This window comes from Staurois parvus, unplaced genomic scaffold (assembly GCF_062004578.1).
Source record: "Staurois parvus isolate SC_StPar_1 unplaced genomic scaffold, SC_StPar_1.0 ptg000332l, whole genome shotgun sequence".
NCBI classification, from domain to species: Eukaryota; Metazoa; Chordata; class Amphibia; order Anura; family Ranidae; genus Staurois; species Staurois parvus.
In genome coordinates this window covers 1,924,339-1,942,314 of record NW_028318128.1, presented here as the reverse complement: position 1 = coordinate 1,942,314, position 17,976 = coordinate 1,924,339, and the positions used below count along the sequence as shown (strand labels likewise).

The 17,976-nt window shown below is 42.7% G+C and overlaps 1 protein-coding gene across 2 annotated transcripts in view; it reads right to left on the bottom strand.

Moving 5' to 3' along the window:
- RGS8 (regulator of G protein signaling 8) overlaps positions 1 to 16,968 on the bottom strand; it is an 81,127-nt gene extending 64,159 nt beyond the window's left edge. The window contains exon 1 of one of the 2 annotated variants that reach the window (XM_089683992.1): positions 16,609 to 16,968. In XM_089683992.1, coding sequence (XP_089540118.1) covers positions 16,609 to 16,736 — 128 coding nt within the window. In that variant the 5' untranslated portion in view covers positions 16,737 to 16,968. The remainder of the gene's footprint in view (positions 1 to 16,608) is intronic. The other variant, XM_089683993.1, reaches the window with a different exon arrangement.
- Between the last annotated feature and the right edge of the window lie 1,008 nt (positions 16,969 to 17,976).

Here is a 17,976-nt window from a genome sequence, read left to right as displayed (position 1 = left end):
AGTGAACCTTTTGCTATGCACTGAATGTGAAGGTATGTTTGCAGTAAACATGGGTTAGTTACACTTTGTTTTAGTTATTTACTCCACAATACTCATGGAGAACAAAAAGATTAGCCAAAACAGAATTCATTCCTGGAACTTTAAGGGATTCTTTTATGTCTGGGCCATTGCCAAAGACCTTCCCAGCATAGGTGGCCCTACTGGTATCTATCATCAGCATAATTCTCAGGAACACAACTTTTGGAAAGTAGGAAGCTTTAGAGTTTTTGTGTTCATTTTACCCTCTAAAGTTGCTATCAGCATAAGCCCCTAGGTGAAGTATCAGTCTTGTAAAGTAAGCACACACCATATACATACAATACACCTACTGTCATGGATGCCTATTTCCTATTTCCAGTAGTAAGCTGCTTGCTATGGGAACACTCATCTGGGCTCACACCCAGGCCATGCTCACTGGCTGTGATTGACAGCAGCGAGCGCCAATGTCTCCAGCTCCTGTGTCTGAGCCAATGAGGAGAGAGAGAGAGACGATGCTCTTGTGCAAATTGCTTGATCAAGATCAGGCTCAGGTAAGTATAATGGAGGGCTGATGGGAGAGGGGAGAGGGGGGGAAGCTGTATATTGGAGGGTTTTTTTTACCCTAATGCATAGAATGCATTAAGGTACAAAACTTTCAGTTTTTAGAACCACTTTAAACATAAGGATGGGATTCATTAAAAACTAATACTTCTTGGCTGGATTCAGTGTTCGCAAATGTAGTAATAACTCTAATGAATTCTGACTTAGCATTGAGAATAGATTCTCTATCATAATGGTTATTCGTGCTTACTCGCAGCTTAATGTGCCATTAGCAGCTGTGCTTTAAAGAAAGATCTCTTGTCTGTATGATGATGGCGTATATGTATTTGTTTTTCTATGATAAAATTATATATATATATCTATAGATATATATATACAGTGGGGCAAAAAAGTATTTAGTCAGCCACCAATTGTGCAAGTTCTCCCACTTAAAAAGATGAGAGAGGCCTGTAATTGTCATCATAGGTAGACCTCAACTATGAGAGACAAAATGAGAAAAAAATCCAGACAATCACATTGGCTGATTTGGAAAGAATTTATTTGCAAATTATGGTGGAAAATAAGTATTTGGTCACCTACAAACAAGCAAGATTTCTGGCTCTCACAGACCTGTACCTTCTTCTTTAAGAGGCTCCTCTGTCCTGCACTCATTACCTGTATCAATGGCACCTGTTTGAACTTGTTATCAGTATAAAAGACACCTGTCCACAACCTCAAACAGTCACACTCCAAACTCCACTATGGTAAAGAGCTGTCGAAGGACACCAGAAACAAAATTGTAGACCTGCACCAGGCTGGGAAGACTGAATCTGCAATAGGCAAGCAGCTTGGTGTGAACAAATCAACTGTGGGAGCAATAATTAGAAAATGGAAGACATACAAGACCACTGGTAATCTCCCTCGATCTTGGACTCCACGCAAGATCTCACCCCGTGGGGTCAAAATGATCACAAGAACGGTGAGAAAAAATCCCAGGACCACACGGGGGGGGACCTAGTGAATGACCTGCAGAGAGCTGGGACCAACGTAACAAAGGCTACCATCAGTAACACACTACGCCGCCAGGGACTCTGATCCTGCAGTGCCAGACGTGTCCCCCTGCTTAAGCCAGTACATGTCCAGGCCCATCTGAAGTTTGCTAGAGAGCATTTGGATGATCCAGAAGAGGATTGGGAGAATGTCATATGGTCAGATGAAACCAAAATAGAACTGTTTGGTAGAAACACAACTTGTCGTGTTTGGAGGAGAGAGAATGCTGAGTTGCATCCAAAGAGCACCATACCTACTGTGAAGCATGGGGGTGGCAACATCATGCTTTGGGGCTGTTTCTCCGCAAAGGGACCAGGAGGACTGATCCATGTACAGGACAGAATGAATGGGGCCATGTATTGTGAGATTTTGAGTGCAAACCTCCTTCCATCAGCAAGGGCATTGAAGATGAAACGTGGCTGGGTCTTCCAACATGACAATGATCCCAAACATACCGCCCGGGCAACGAAGGAGTGGCTTCACAAGAAGCCTTTCAAGGTCCTGGAGTGGCCTAGTCAGTCTCCAGATCTCAACCCCATAGAAAACCTTTGGAGGGAGTTGAAAGTCCGTGTTGCCCAGCGACAGCCCCAAAACATCACTGCTCTAGAGGAGATCTGCATGGAGGAATGGGCCAACATACCAGCAACAGTGTGTGCCAACCTTGTGAAGACTTACAGGAAACGTTTGACCTCTGTCATTGCCAACAAAGGATATATAACAAAGTATTGAGATGAACTTTTGATATTGACCAAATACTTATTTTCCACCATTTTTTTCAAATAAATTCTTTCCAAATCAGCCAATGTGATTGTCTGGATTTCTTTTCTCATTTTGTCTCTCATAGTTGAGGTCTACCTATGATACCAATTACAGGCCTCTCTCATCTTTTTAAGTGGGAGAACTTGCACAATTGGTGGCTGACTAAATACTTTTTTGCCCCACTGTATATACATATATATATAAATAAATTTAAAAAATATATGTATGTCTTTATGATGATGGCGTATATGTATTTGTATAAGTTTTTCTATGACAAAATGATATATATGTATATACACACATATATATATATATATATATACATATATGTTATCTCTTCGCACTACTGTGTATAAACCCTACCTCTAAGATACAATACCAGCATCTGTGTAAAGATATTCCCTGATATCTTATAACAAGTTAACTTTTGATAAAATGTTGGCATAGCATGCAATAATAAGTTCAGGAGTGCCCATTTTGTCAGTTTTTTTGTGCTACGAGATTAGAATAAATTAGAATTAATAATAAAAACCATCAAAAGTACACTCACATTGCCATGTTCCATGCCTGACACATTATTAAAAAATAATGGATTGTTTTATACTATGAAGCCTTCCTTTCTGTTTTTTGACATGTTGGCAAATGGTCTGATACTGTGAGAACCTTGCAAGCTCATTATTGAAGAGAGTGGATCCATTACCCTATCATTGGCTGTTAAGTATTGCATACTGCTCCAACAGGTTTGGAAGTGGATTGCATTGTGTATGATTCCTTTTAAAGGAAAGGATTTTTACTTTGTATTTTAATTTGTGTGGAAAGAGATGAGCCATTTACCTGAAGAGGTGAGGACACTGAGTGCTTTGACATCACACTTTTAAGCAAAGAGAATTTTTGTACAAATGTATTTCATTTTATTTATGTTTTGCACATATTGCACTCGATGATTGACATTAAGGAATTTATTTTTGTTTATTTGGATTTTGGATTGATTATTATGTGCACAGTGGAGCTGATTTACTAAAACTGGAGAGTACAGAATCTGATGCAGCTCCGCATAGAAACCAATCAGCTTCCAGTTATTTTTTTGTCAAAGCTTAGTTGAACAAGCTGAAGTTAGAAGCTGATTGGCTATCATGTACAGCTGCACCAGATTTTGCACTCTCCAGTTTTAGTAAATCAACCCAATTGTTTGTGAAGTAAGCTGCACAATATTTTGTAAGTGAATATTTTGTTGATACAATTTATACAGTATTATTTTAACACTTTTCTTGTTTTAGGTAGCTTAACATAATATTTTGAGTGTGGTTATACACATATTAATTTCCCATTATTACTACTGTCCCAGCTCTTGCAGCCCTCTTTTTTGATTTTTGTTTTAGGGAGTGTTTTGGGGCGTTTTCAAGGTTTTGGGGTAAACATCTTCCTTTAAACAAGGGATCTTTTGTTTCAGGGATGGCAGTTTTGTTTTTATTTTTAACTTTTATTGTATGTTGATAGTGCTTTTGTCTGCAATCACTTGTACTGACCATTTGTTCCTGGAGCTGCCTTTGGTTTGCAGCATTGCATCATTTGAAATAAAAAGAGCTAAATGCAAGAACAGTGTTTATTAGACCACCTTTTCTTAGAGTTTATTTACAAAAAACAAATGGGCTGATCACTTTGCAAGGAAAGTTGCATTTTGCCCCAGAGCTTAGTAAATGTAGTAAATTTTCACTTTGCAAAGAATGCTAAATCATGTGCAAGGAAAATACAATTAAACTGCATTGTTGCTTGCATATGATTGGATGATAGAGGCTAGCAGAACTTCACCTCCTTCACTATGCTCTGGGGCAAATTCCCTTACAAAGTGCAACTTCCCTTTCAAAGTGAACCGCCTATTTGCCTTTAGTAAAACAATACCATTGCTTCATTCACATCCACTATACCATTTATCCCTATAGATAAAATCAAAATATGGCATACACCAGTAAGGCCTATCCCTGTCCCCGATTAAAACTTTCTGCTGCTTGCCAACTTGCTGTATCCTATACCGTATCTTAACTCTTGTAGTAAAGTCCCAGCCTGTGCTCTTGACTCTAGTAAATTGGTGTCTCTAGTGAACTTCGCTATTTAAAATTGTGCTGTTGGCCAATTTTACACTTCTGTGTCATCTGCAGTCTCTTAAAGCAGCATTAAACCCAAAAGCAAACATTTATTTTATTGTAGCTTATCAATTCTTAGATGTAATGACTGCATTAGTTTTCTTTTTTGGCTTTTTTTCTTCTATTTTCATCTGATGATTCTGCCAGAAAGTCTGCTCTTTTTCAGAAACTCAAGCTCTCCAGCAGAATGTATAAGTTTACATGGATGAGACAATTCATTTACCACAGTCAGGGGTGATTAAAATGATCAGCTTTTATATATTAATTTAAAACCTTTATCCCAAAAGGAAAAAAATGTTTTGCTGTAACTCATTATACAGTGTGAGTTTGATGCTGTAACTGATTATAAAGTTTGGCTTCATTTTGTTATCTGTATTTAAATATGCTAATACATTTAACACTCACTCCCCCCTCAGACTGACAATGCTGCTGTTTGCTGTGCCCCCTCTGCTCCTTCATGCAGAGTGGAGGCACTCTAATGGAGGAGGTGTGTTGCCGTCCAAATTACCAGGTGAAATATGTCTAAAAGAAAACTAATGCAGCCACCACATTTAATGGCTGGCAAGCTGCAAAATAATACATTTTTGGTTTTAGGTTTAATTGTTGTAGTAAAACACCTCTACTGTATTTTCTAGTACATGTTGGCCAAGTCTTCTTCATGACCCCCCGGTTCACATATATATGGTAGTGCGGGCCGCATTTTGTACTGGCACGAGAGCCCATTAATTTGAATGGACTCCCATGCCCATGACATGCAGGGAAGAAGTCCCTGCACTTCTTTGGAAAATGCAGCCGCACGGGAACCTCGGTTCCCAGTAAGGTTGCGGTTTCCAGTGCGGGCGGCATGCCATTAGAACTAATGGCACCCGCCCGCAGGTCCGCATTTCTCTGTGCGGGTGGTGCGGCTGCACAAATTTTTGTGCGGGTCCGCAGCAGCACCACCCGCTCAGATGTGAACCTAGGGTTAAAAAATGTCCTGCAGCTCACCAGTTTTAATTAGGGATATTAGGCCAGTTTTACACAACTGAATCATCTGTAGTCCTTTAATTCCAAATGGAAGTTTATTACAAACTGGACAGACGCAGGACAATTTAGAATCAGCAAGAAAGGGGACAGCCTCAGTGAAATACTGACCAACTCTTTCTGCCAGACAAAGCAGGCCTATTACTGCTTGATGAAAAAGCTTGTGTTTGCTAATTACTGCTTGATGAAGAAGCATGTGTTTGCTACTAAAATAGCCTGAAAAGGCCCTTTTTTCAAACTGAATAGAACATAGCTGTGTGCAGCATATTGCATTGCATTTTATAAATATACAAAAATAACTGAATGTGACAGGGAGGCTGCTCGTCATTGCGACCCCTGTGACCCTGAAGCTCTGCTCATGTCCTTGTATATCGCCACACATGCCTCGATAGGACATACCAGTGGGAACTGCCATATAAAGGTCAGAACCCAGTAGAGAGAGGTGTACATCTAATGTTGGAACATTCCATCCACAGTACAGGTGGAGAGTGCCATGCAACCCACAGAACTGTGATATGAGAAGGTTGCACACTGCATACAACCCTCCTCCATACAGGTGGGAGAGAGCCATGTGCCTCACATTACTCCTGAGTCCTTCCCCCCTCACAGACAGCGGCTGCTCACTGGGTGAATGCGTTCAGCACATACTTGCTTCAGTAGTCTCTGTGCCCTTAATTAGGTGGTTCTGGACATGGGTCAGGACGGGCCCCCTGGAGCATGGGGGAATTCCTCAAGCTCTGCCTATGATGTCTGTACCCTTGACACCCCTATGACCCCAGGGATACATTATCCTATTTTATTTTTGCATCCTGGCCTGATACTCCTATGATTACCACAGGGGTAGACAGTGTCAGGCAGTCAGTGTGGATGAGGCAGTAGTCAGGACCATCAGTCATCTCTTACCACTTCATCATGTCTGCAGTTCCTCTGGGCTCAATTGCTCAGGCTTGTCTGCCCAGGCATTTGACAGCGAATCATGGGTGAGGTCAACAATGCGACCCCTACAACCCCCAAGCTCTGTTCATGGAGCCTATCACCAGTACACACAGAAGCCCAGCGTCTGTGTGTGCAAAAAACCGCAGCAGGAAAGGAGCTAACGCCAAAGGTGACAGAACTCCGTTCTGGCACAATCTGGCTGAGAAAGAGCCCTGTGCACGTGGGGTGATTAGGGTGTGCCCAGGCACATCCAGCACACCCCGTATGCACACTTATAGAATATAATTAGATTGGGGAGCTGCTGCAGTATGTTAGCCAAGCTAATTGCATAAGAAGAAAAATAATTTCACACCCTCATATGCCCTTCTAGTGTACATTTTTGCAGAGACTTGTCTTGAAAATTGTACCATTCCAGTAAAAAAATATAGCTTTAAAGTGATTATATATGTATTTCTTTAAAATAACAAACATGTTGTACTTACCTGCTCTGTGCATTGGTTTTGCACAGAGCAGCTCTGATCCTCTTCTTGGGTCCCCCATGGTGCTTCTTGCTTCTCCCTCTTGCTGAGTGCCCCTATAACAAGTTGCTTGCTATGGGGGCTCCTGGGTGGGTGCAATCCAGAGACGTGCTGTGTGCAGGGGCGCATTTACCATAAGGCAAACAAGGCACTTACCTAGGGCGGCATTTTTTAGGGGGGGAGCACCTCCCCCTCAGAAGAAGGTATGGAAAAAGGGACATGCACGCCATGGGAACCAGGTGGGATCAGAGAGAGGCTGCGTGTATGTAGAGCCTGACTCTTATTCCCGGGGATGTCCGGAGCTGTGAAGATGGGTGTTTTTCTCTCTATCGCCGGGGGGGGGGGGTGTTTAGCAGAAGGCTCGGCTCTCCCAGGTGGGGGGCAAGGGTGTTGTTGGTCAGTGTCAGGCTCTCTCCGTGGGAGGGGGAAGGAGGGGGGGGGAGTGTTGGTTCATGTCCATGGGGGCAGACAATTTTTGCCTTGGGTAGCACAAAACTTTAATACACCACTGGATGTGTGTGTTCATTGAAACACACAGCATTAATTAGTCTCACCCCCCCATCTCTGCTCACTGGCTCTGATTGACAGCAGCAGGAGTCAATGGCTCCTACAGCTGCCTTCATGTCCAGTGAGGAAAAAGAAAGGGGGGGGGGGGAGAGAGACACTGATCTCATCTTGGGAGCAGAGCTAGATCGAGATTGGGCTCAGGTAAGGATGGGGAGAGACTGCACACAGAAGGTTTTATACCTTAATCCTACAATCACTTTAGGGCATCCCTGAAGCATGCTATTTAAAGGATTTGAGTATTTTCAGTGTAGAAGTTGAAGCAACACGAAAAGTCTCTCCAGCTGCATTTTTTAAAATATATATTGGTACATGTGCTCAGCTTCCCTGGTTTTTTTTCTGTGCAGTGGTTTTCCCATTAAAAATGGACAGAATTCAGTAACAAGATCCACCCCCTATAGACTTCAATGAAATTCACCTCTAAGTAAGAATCTGCCAAATTTCAAACAAGATTTACTGAACTCCTCAGTGAATTGAGCCTGGGCACAGGTAACCCTTTTATGACCTGATCAAAAGCATTTGCAACGCTTTTGAATGATTCAGTTACATATGACTGTTGTATAGAACTACCTTTGTAGCAGCCTCTGCACATACTAAAGACTTTAATCAATACATTATTAAAATAAAAGGATAAAAGTAGATTGGATGAGATTGTATAAAAAAAAAAATGTAGAGCAGAATGACTGCATGGAGGTTTCAGCACCTGACCTTGTCCTCCAGCTGGCTGATATCTGTAGATGAGAATGATGGTTGTAAAGAAAGAATTTGAAAGAATTTAGGTAAAGCTGGATTATCTATTTTTATAATATGACAGAAAAGCTATATAAAGAGATTGTTGAGAAGCTTTTTATACCATGAAATGTGGGAATGATGTTAAGTGGAAAGCGTAGACTATATTGGGCTTTCAATAAGCTAAATATCTCTGGTAACCCTGCTATCTTGCTCTGTCCTGGCCTGCTCTATACACAGATGGCCACAGATAAGGGTCTTGATGGCAGAAGGAGATTTGTGATTTCACAGCTTCGCCCCTCAAATCTAATAATCTCTTTCCATTAACTAGAGCGATCGAGATTTTTGATGCACCCTCTGCGTCAAATGTCATGTGGGACATCGTCATGGCAGAAGTAGTATACAATACTAAAAACTCATATAAAAATACATTGGTTTGTTGGTGATGATCTGCAGTCAGTATCAGTTCTAAAAGCCATAATTAAATGCTGAAGTTAACTAGTAAGCATGTGAGATATAAGTAAATCCAATATATTTACATAACACAGAAATCAAAAGTACCTGCCATTATTGTTAGCCAGGAAACTTTCCTCCGTGGGCCCCTATGATGCACCTTGTTACTACAGTTGTGACTTCCCTGACTTTAGGAATAAGCCCTGCCCATCTCTCAATCCCTTGCCTAGTGAGATTGTCTCAGTGGTCAATATAGGCACTCTCATTGGGCACAGGGATGGTGCTTGCTCTTATACAGAACTTTTAAATGTTTTATTCACCCATGTAGTGACCCCCCCCCCCCCCACTGGTACAAGGGATTAACCATTTCCCGATGAAGTTATGAATATACACTCCTTGGCCACTTTATTAGGTACACCTGTTCAATTGCTTGGTAACACAAATTGCTAATAAGCCAATCACATGACAGCAACTCAATGCATTTAGGCATCTAGACGTGGTGAAGACAACTTGTTGAAGTTCAAACCGAGCATCAGAATGGGGAAGAAAGGGGACTTAAGTGACTTTGAACGTGGCATAGTTGTACCAGACGATGTCTGCGTATTTTAAAAAATGCTGATCTACTGGGGTTTTCATGCACAACCATCTCTAGGGTTTACAGAGAATGGTCCAAAATAGAGAAAATATTAATTGAGAGGCAGTTGTGTGCACGAAAATGCCTTCTTGTTGCAGAGGTCAGAGGAGAATGGGTAGACTGGTTCGAGATGATAGAAAGGCAACAGTAACTTAAATAACCACATGTTACAACCAAGGTATGCAGAATACCATCTCTGAATGCACAACACGTCAAACCTTGAAGCAGATGGGCTACAGCAGCAGAAGACCACACCGAGTGTCACTCCTTTCAGCTAAAAACAAGAAACAGAGGCTACAATTTGCACAGGCTTACCAATATTGGACAATAGAAGATTAGAAAAATGTTGCCTGGTCTGATGAGTCTCCATTTCAGCTGCGACATTCAATTGGTAGGGTCAGAATTTAGCGTAAACAACATAAAAGCATGGAGCCATCCTGCCTTTTATCAACAGTTCAGGCTGCTGCTGGTGGTGTAATGGTGTGGGTAATATTTTCTTGGCACTAGCAGGGTGTACCTAATAAAGTGGCCGGTGAGTGTACAGGGCCCATGGGAGGATGGGTTTTAACGCCCAGTAGCCACTTATATGTGTCCCTAAGTAAACACATTTCTGTGCTGAGAGCGCATTCCCTGCGTGCTCCCAGCACAGTAACCAGAGGGATACCAACAATCTCCCGATGCATAATTGGGATCATACTTGATCGGGAGTTTGCCAACTCATGACCATTTAGAACCTCTTAAAGAGCAGGGAGGTGGTGGCAGGAAGGGGTTAATGCTAGTTTACCTAGGAACAGAGGATTTAGGAGTAAATACTTACCTTACTCCTTGCTCCAACAGTATCTCTCCAGCACTGCGACTGGTCCCCTGCAGCTGCTCTGTAAGCTGCAACCAGCTCTAGTCACACTCCAGGCTCCTCGGAGTACCATACGGGATCATTGACCCTGCATTGTACAGTATGTGATAATGCCAAGGCTCTGCCCATGAACTTAAGCTTCTGGGGGAGAATGACAGCGCTTGCGATGGCTGGGGTGGTGTGTAAGTTAAATGATAGAACATGCTCATCTCTCCTTTAGACATAACAAGAATTTAAACCTTGCAGTGTGGGGTGGGTAGGAGTTGGAGTTGGGCCTGGAGTTGGGCTTTAAAGCTGTCCTTGACCTTATTACAGATATTTCACCTTATTTCCTGTTCCTGAAACAGCATCCAAGAAATAAAGTGAAGCAGTTGTCACAAGGACCTCAAGATAGAAATGTATAATTATCTGACAGAGGTTCTAATCATTCTCATGTTAATGAAAAATACGTGTCTTATAGCATCTCTATTTGGTCTGGAGAAAAATGCCATCACCTCCTGTCCTGGTAGGAAATGAAGGGAAATCTCTCTAATGGGGTAACTTAAAAAAGTTACACCAACATGAGCTGGTGTAATGATAGTTAGGTCTGATGAACCCCAAACTGTATGGAAAGAATGGGGAAGTAGTACTGAACAGAATGCCACCTTTTTTTTCCCGTAAATCAAGACTGAGATGGTCAGATTAAAGTCTCCTGAAATCTCCAAGAAAATATCCAAGAAAGACAGATCATTGGACAAAAAAAGTTCACTTAGAAGCAATTCAGGGTATCAATGCAGGGTATCGTGCCCTGGAGCGACTATGGCGCAAAACCTAATCCCAACAAGCCTTCACCCGCTACAAATCTGCCTTCCACACCTACACCTCCTCCCTCCACGCAGCCAAACAAGCCTACTTCCTGACCCTCATCAAGGCCCTCTCCTCCAATCCTCGCCGACTCTTCTCCACCTTCAACTCTCTACTCTCGCCACCCCCACCTCCACCAAGCACCTCACTCACTGCCCTTGAGATTGCCAATCACTTCAAAAACAAGATTGACACAATTCGCAAGGACATCGCCGCAACTCACATGCCCTCTCAACCTGTCCCCTCTCACACAGCTACCCCCTCATCCCCCCTCTCCCTCGACATAACCCGCAGGGACTTCGTCACTGCTCAAACTCCCTCTAACCCCATTCCCCCTCACTCAGCTACCCCCTCATCACCCCTCTCCCATGGCCCCACCACTGCTCTGACCTCCACTTCCACCCCACCCTTCATTCCTCATACTGAAGCCCCCCCCAACACTTCACACCTTTGACCTTACTACCATCGAGGAAGTCTCCAAGATCCTCTCTGATGCCCACCTCACCACCTGCCCCCTCAACCCTATCCCCTCACAACTCCTACGACCTCCCTCCCCCTCCATCCTACGCTCCCTCACCCACATCTTTAATCTCTCCCTCTCCTCCGGCAGTTTCCCCTCCCCTCTGAAACATGCACACATCACCCCCATACTTAAAAAGCCCTCCCTGGACCCCAATGACCCAAACAACCTCAGACCCATCTCCCTGCTCCCATTTACATCCAAACTCCTCGAGCGCCTAGTCTACACCCGCCTATGCTCTCACCTCAATGACAACAACCTCCTCGACCCCCTACAGTCCGGCTTCCGTCCCCTACACTGCTCTCTCCTGGCTCTCATCCTACCTGTCACAACGCTCTTTCAGCGTTACCTATAATGCTACCACCTCCCCCTCACTCCCCCTCTCTGTTGGGGTCCCTCAAGGCTCCGTCCTCGGGCCCCTTCTCTTCTCCATCTACACCTCCTCCCTTGGCCAACTCATACACTCTCACGGCTTCAACTACCACCTATATGACACAAATCTATCTCTCAACCCCCCACCTCACCCCCTCAGTCTCTGCCCGAATCACACACCTACTGAGCAACATATCTGACTGGATGTCGCTCCCCATTGACTTTTCCATCATGTCCAACAACGCCACCATCAAACCCGCCCCGCAGGCCAGAGTACCTGGTGTCATTCTGGACTCCAACTTATCCTTCCAGCCCCAAGTCCAATCTTTAACAAGCTTGTGCAGACTCCACCTCCGCAACATCGCCAAAATCTGCACGTTCCTAACCCCAGAATCCACTAAACAGCTCATCCACTCCCTCATCATATCACGACTCGATTACTGCAACTCCCTCCTTACTGGCCTGCCTCGCTGCTGGGTATCCCCGCTTCAGTCAATCCTAAATACTGCAGCTAGACTCATTCACCTTTCCAACCGCACCATCTCCGCCACCCCCCCTCTGCCAATCCCTCCACTGGCTTCCGATTGCGAGGATTGTCTTTTTTGTATATAACTGTTAATTGGTGGATGCTGAGGAAAGTCAGTTGAGGACGCTGATACCTGGTGTTGTGACTTGCTCATACTACATAAAGCGTTGTTAGACCTGTATGTAAATAAAGGACTAAGAACTGGGTGAGCAGCAAATTTGAACTTTGGTGGAGCACATCACTGCATGCTGTTGGCGGAGAACTATTTAATGTGCACTGAAAGATCAAGCATTGTGCTGGGGTACATAGATCAGTAGTGATTACAACATAGAAGAGTGTCTGCGAACTGTTATTGGACTATCAATGTAACAAGAAACAGTGCAGCGCTCAAGAATTAATAAATAAATGAATGAAAACCAACTATATATATATATATATATATATATATATATATAGAAAAGTCTGTGCAATATCCGTGGTATCGTCTGGTAAGGTGAATACACATCCGGAGTATATACTGCCTCGAAATAATAGCAATGCGCACTCACCAGAAACGCCTCCCCTCTGATGATGTGCCTGTAGCACGAAAGGCCTAAGGAGGAGCTGTGCAGAGCGTGACATCACTTCCTACCGCCGGAGCCACAAGGAGGCCCGGCGGCCATCTTTATTGGGGTCAGTAAATGCTGTCTTTCACCTCTACACTCATGTTATGATATGCATACTGCCCTATTGCGATGTTTGACCAATAAAATCATTTAAGAGCATACTACACTATCTCTGGCACCTGTTTTTGGGGCTCCTTTGTGGAGCTGTTACTCCCACAGAAAGGGTGCCTTTACCAGCCAGAAGAGGGATCAACACCATCAGTGTGGATTATCTGAGTAACCTTAAGGGGACCTCTGGATCAGTCTTGGTGTATCTGATGACCCACCGTGAGTAGGACGCCCACCACTCGGTCTTCGTTGGATCTGATATCTGGGATGATTTACCCTACATGCGCATAATCCATGCGTTTCTGGTGAGTGCGCATTGCTATTATTTCGAGGCAGTATATACTCCGGATGTGTATTCACCTTACCAGACAATACCACGGATATTGCACAGACTTTTATATATATATATATATATATATATATATATATATATATATATAGTTGGTTTTCATTAATTTATTTATTAATTCTTGAGCGTGCACTGTTTCTTGTTACATTGATATACTTATATTCTAAAGGTACTGTGGTTGTCTGAAGTGTTCCAGCTGCTATATATATCTAAGAGCGCTCACTACACATTTCTTTATTACTGTTATTGGACTATCTTTGCACTATATGTTTGTTTTGCAGCACTGGGAATGCGGTTGTAATTCCCATTGTTTACCATGTGGATGCAAATGATTTACTAGTAGTGTATTGATAGATTGATTAGTTGTAAGTTGTCCTGCACAGGACTGGAAAGTTGGTGACAACACCTCAACATATATTTTGGTGTGTGTCTATGTTGCAGCACTGGGATTATGGAGTTACATGCATTGTGACATACTGTAGATTGTTGAATTATTCACATTTATTTGTGTTTTGTGATTTACATAGCACTGAGAGGGTGGTCACAACCCCCTAATATAAAAAAAACTTAATTTCATGTTTATGTTGTAGCACTGGGAACACGGGTTCACATTTATTGGGATTTATGTTTACGAGTCGTTTATAATCATTAGTTTTATATTTGTTCATCAAAACTCCCTTACTAATTGTATCTATTGTGTTATATGATTTTTTTGTTCAAGAGAGTTATTAGAATTTTGAATATCCCTCACAACACACAAACCATTTTGGTTATACTTTTTTTTTCAGTTTATTGCACATGCGGAGAACTAAACGTCACACAGACACCAGTAAAATCACAGATTATATGTTGAAAGTGGTTCTAAAGGCTGAAGAATTTTGTATTTTGTATTTTATGCATGAAGGTAAAAAATCTTCTGTGTTCAGCCTCCCCAGCACCTGTCCCCCGCCCGTCTCTACCTGAGCCCCCTCTGATCCAGCAACATTCTCAACAGCCTCTGCTGTCTTGGGAATTTTTCTCCTCAGTGGCTGAGACAGCAGTAGTGAGCTAATGACAAGAGAGCAGGGGACAGAGCCAAGCCACAGCACTATGTGTTTTATGGACGCATAGAGCAGCGACTCGGGGATGAGCATGCAGTGGTGCCTCCAGGGCGAGTGGCTTTCTCTGGGGGCACTGCTTGAGGGGGAGGAGTCAGGAGCTTCGCCAGGGACCTGAAAAAAAGAGGATCGGGGCTGCTCTGTGCAAAATCACGGCACAGAGCAGGTAAGTATAGACATACTTGTTATAAAAAAACAAAACAAAACAAAGGATACATATAGTATTGGTAGCATAGTCCATTAGGTTGGTCACTAATATAGTACTGACTTTCACAATGGTAGCACACAGGTCATATCATTATTATAGGCCTATAATTCATTAAATTACATGAAACAAAACCTTTTGCCTTGCTCAGACAGCTGATTTATTTCTTGTTCAAACAGTTTGGCAGTGTTTCACATAGTAATGGTTGGACAATAACTTGGTGGACATAGCTTCATAGTCTTAGATGATCATTGCTCACACTTGGTCACAAACTAATATCAGACAATATTTGGCATGCTTGTGGTCAGCTTCAGACCTCTGCTGGCCAATTTGATCTCCAGAGCAATGTCTACCTGTTTATTTGAATTTATCATCCAGTAGGCTGTTGTCCCTGCAAAATAAGGATAGCTACCGAGATATGCATCCACTGAATGTTTGTGCAGTACAACTATACATATCTATGGATCAATCTGTCAAAACCTTGTTCATCATCCTCATCATAAGACCACTACCTATCGCCTATAGCTATCTTATGACATGATTACAGAACAACAGTACTTTTCCATTTATATTCTCGAACTTTCTTCATCACATGATTCTGAACCAAGCACTCTCATTCCTACACTGGAATCGACATGTAAAATACCAATTTACAGCCTGTAAAAGATCACATTTGTTAACTGCAATTTACATTTTTGGTAGTATGCAAGTCACCAAGTTCAGAGCTACGTTTACCACAAGCTGGCTATGTTTTGTTTTTCATCATGCTTTCAATGGGTGTTCAAAGATAAAATCAAAACTGCGGCACATTAAGGGGGTTGGTGATGAATATAAACATGACTGCAGTACACCGGAAAATTAAAAAAAAAAAATGCATTCATCTGTCAACCCTTCGATACATCAACATCAGCACAAACCTTATGGGAGACGTGTAAAGTATTTATATTGTTCAAGACTAACAAAGCTTTTAATCAATTGCTTTCAGTTTGCTGGTGCTGCAGCAAGTGCCTCTCCGGCATTCACAAGAGACCACTATTGTCTCCTGTGCCTAATCAATGTCTTCTCAATTTCCAAGTCTGGATCAAAGATCGGGATTTCTCAAATGAAATTCCGTCTATTATCCCTTCCACCGACACAAATGACTACATATATTTCAGTTTTACTTTTTGTTCCAGGCCAAATTAAACAACACAGTCTATGATATTGTCATGAGTCAAGGAGGGAATGTTGCAGAGCATCCTTTGATAGAAGCATTGTTTGAGAACAAGCTCTTCCCAGCTCGGTTACACATTTCACTGCCTGCTTCCGCCTGCGTGAAACCAGTCTTATGGCTGTCGTTGTTTACACAGCTCTTCTGCATCTCCTTTCAAAGGGATCGTATTTACACTACAAGGATTAGGATACATGAAAGAAACAATAATGGATGGCGGTTGCCTAATGTGCCAGGCGAGTCACATTTGGCTCATAATGTGAGATAAAAATTTTCACCTTCTCTGCAGGATGCAGAATCGGAGCCCGTTAAGCTTTTCATTATTACGCCTGATCTGCATGGCATTAACGAGCAATGTTTTATCATCGTTATTTTGACATGCATACCTTACCTTCATTGTTACCTCTTTAGGCTTTTTAACACAATCTGGGAGTTATGGGCTTCATGGAGAAGGTGACAGAGGGGAAGATGTATGCGATCAACAGCTACAGGGTTAGGGATAGGACAACACAGGACAAGAAAAATGAGTGGGCTCTTGAAAATAGTAAATCTTACCCCAGATTAGACCCACAAGGCCGGGGCGGTTTTTCTGTTCCGTTACCCCCCAAAGCAGCGTCCATTTCATCTGTGGTACGTGTCGGACAGCTCAGGCTGAGAGAACGGAGCTTGGTGCTTTGATGCATTATCCAGAGAGGACAGACCCCCGCCTGACAAATAATCCCCCCTACACCAAGCCTCCTGTCCTTGTTTGTGTGACAGCTCAGTTTCAGCCCTGTTAATCCCCCCTAGGCGTCTGGTCAGGCAATGTAACACATGTGTTGGGAGCTGCTTGCATCTACAACCATACCCCTGCCATTCCTTGTATTCACTGATGCTGAGGAGAACTATCCTGACTGCATGGGTACCAAAACACTAACAGTCACGTGATGTCTGATCCAGGCATAACCTCTCCTCCTCCAATACCCCTATTAACTGTGTGTGCTCAGCCCCATCCTCTGCAGTGGATGATGGAGATCAGGGATCAGAGCTGAGGATCTCTTAATAACCATCCCAGGCCCATTTCTGGGCATGCACTGTCATTTTTTTTTTCAGCAAATAAACATGTTTTTAATACTGAGTCCAAAATGTAAAGAGAGAGTATTATTCAGTTCATATGACACGCATGAGACAAAACGGTAATGCCGGTCACGGAAGGATAGACAAGCAGATGATAAGCAGTGTTAAAAAAAAAAAAGAAAGAACACTTGAGGCAGTCAACCCCAAGAGGCAATGTAAGAAAGGTTGGTATGTATATATATATATATATATATATATATATATATATATATATATATATATATATAATATTATATTTATACCATTCTTTCAAACTTCATAAGCTGGCACTCTCCATCTTTCTAATATAAAGTCTCAGAAACAGACATTCTTCATATACAAAATTTATGATCCAAATTTCATTGTACATATGAATTTATTTTCGAAAAAAGACAGCTTTGAACATCACCACCTACCAGGGGCGGACTGACCATTTGGAAACTCGGGCACTGCCAAGGGCCCGGGGTCAGTAGGGGGCCCCATGAGATGCCCCTGGTACCTTTTTCATAGGCTTTTTTGAGTTTGGGCAAGGACACAGGGGCCCCATGATCCCCTATTGCCCGGGGGCCTTCATAAGCCGGCGCTCTCCATCTTTCTAATATATGTCTCAGAAATAGACATTCTTCATATACAAAATTTATGATCCAAATTTTATTATACATATGAATTTATTTTCAAAAAAAGACAGCTTTGAACATCACCACCTACCAGGGGCGGACTGACCATTTGGAAACTCGGGCGCTGCCGAGGGCCCGGGGTCAGTAGAAGGCCCCATGAGATGCCCCTGGTACCTTTTTCATAGGCTTTTTTTAGTTTGGGCAAGGACAC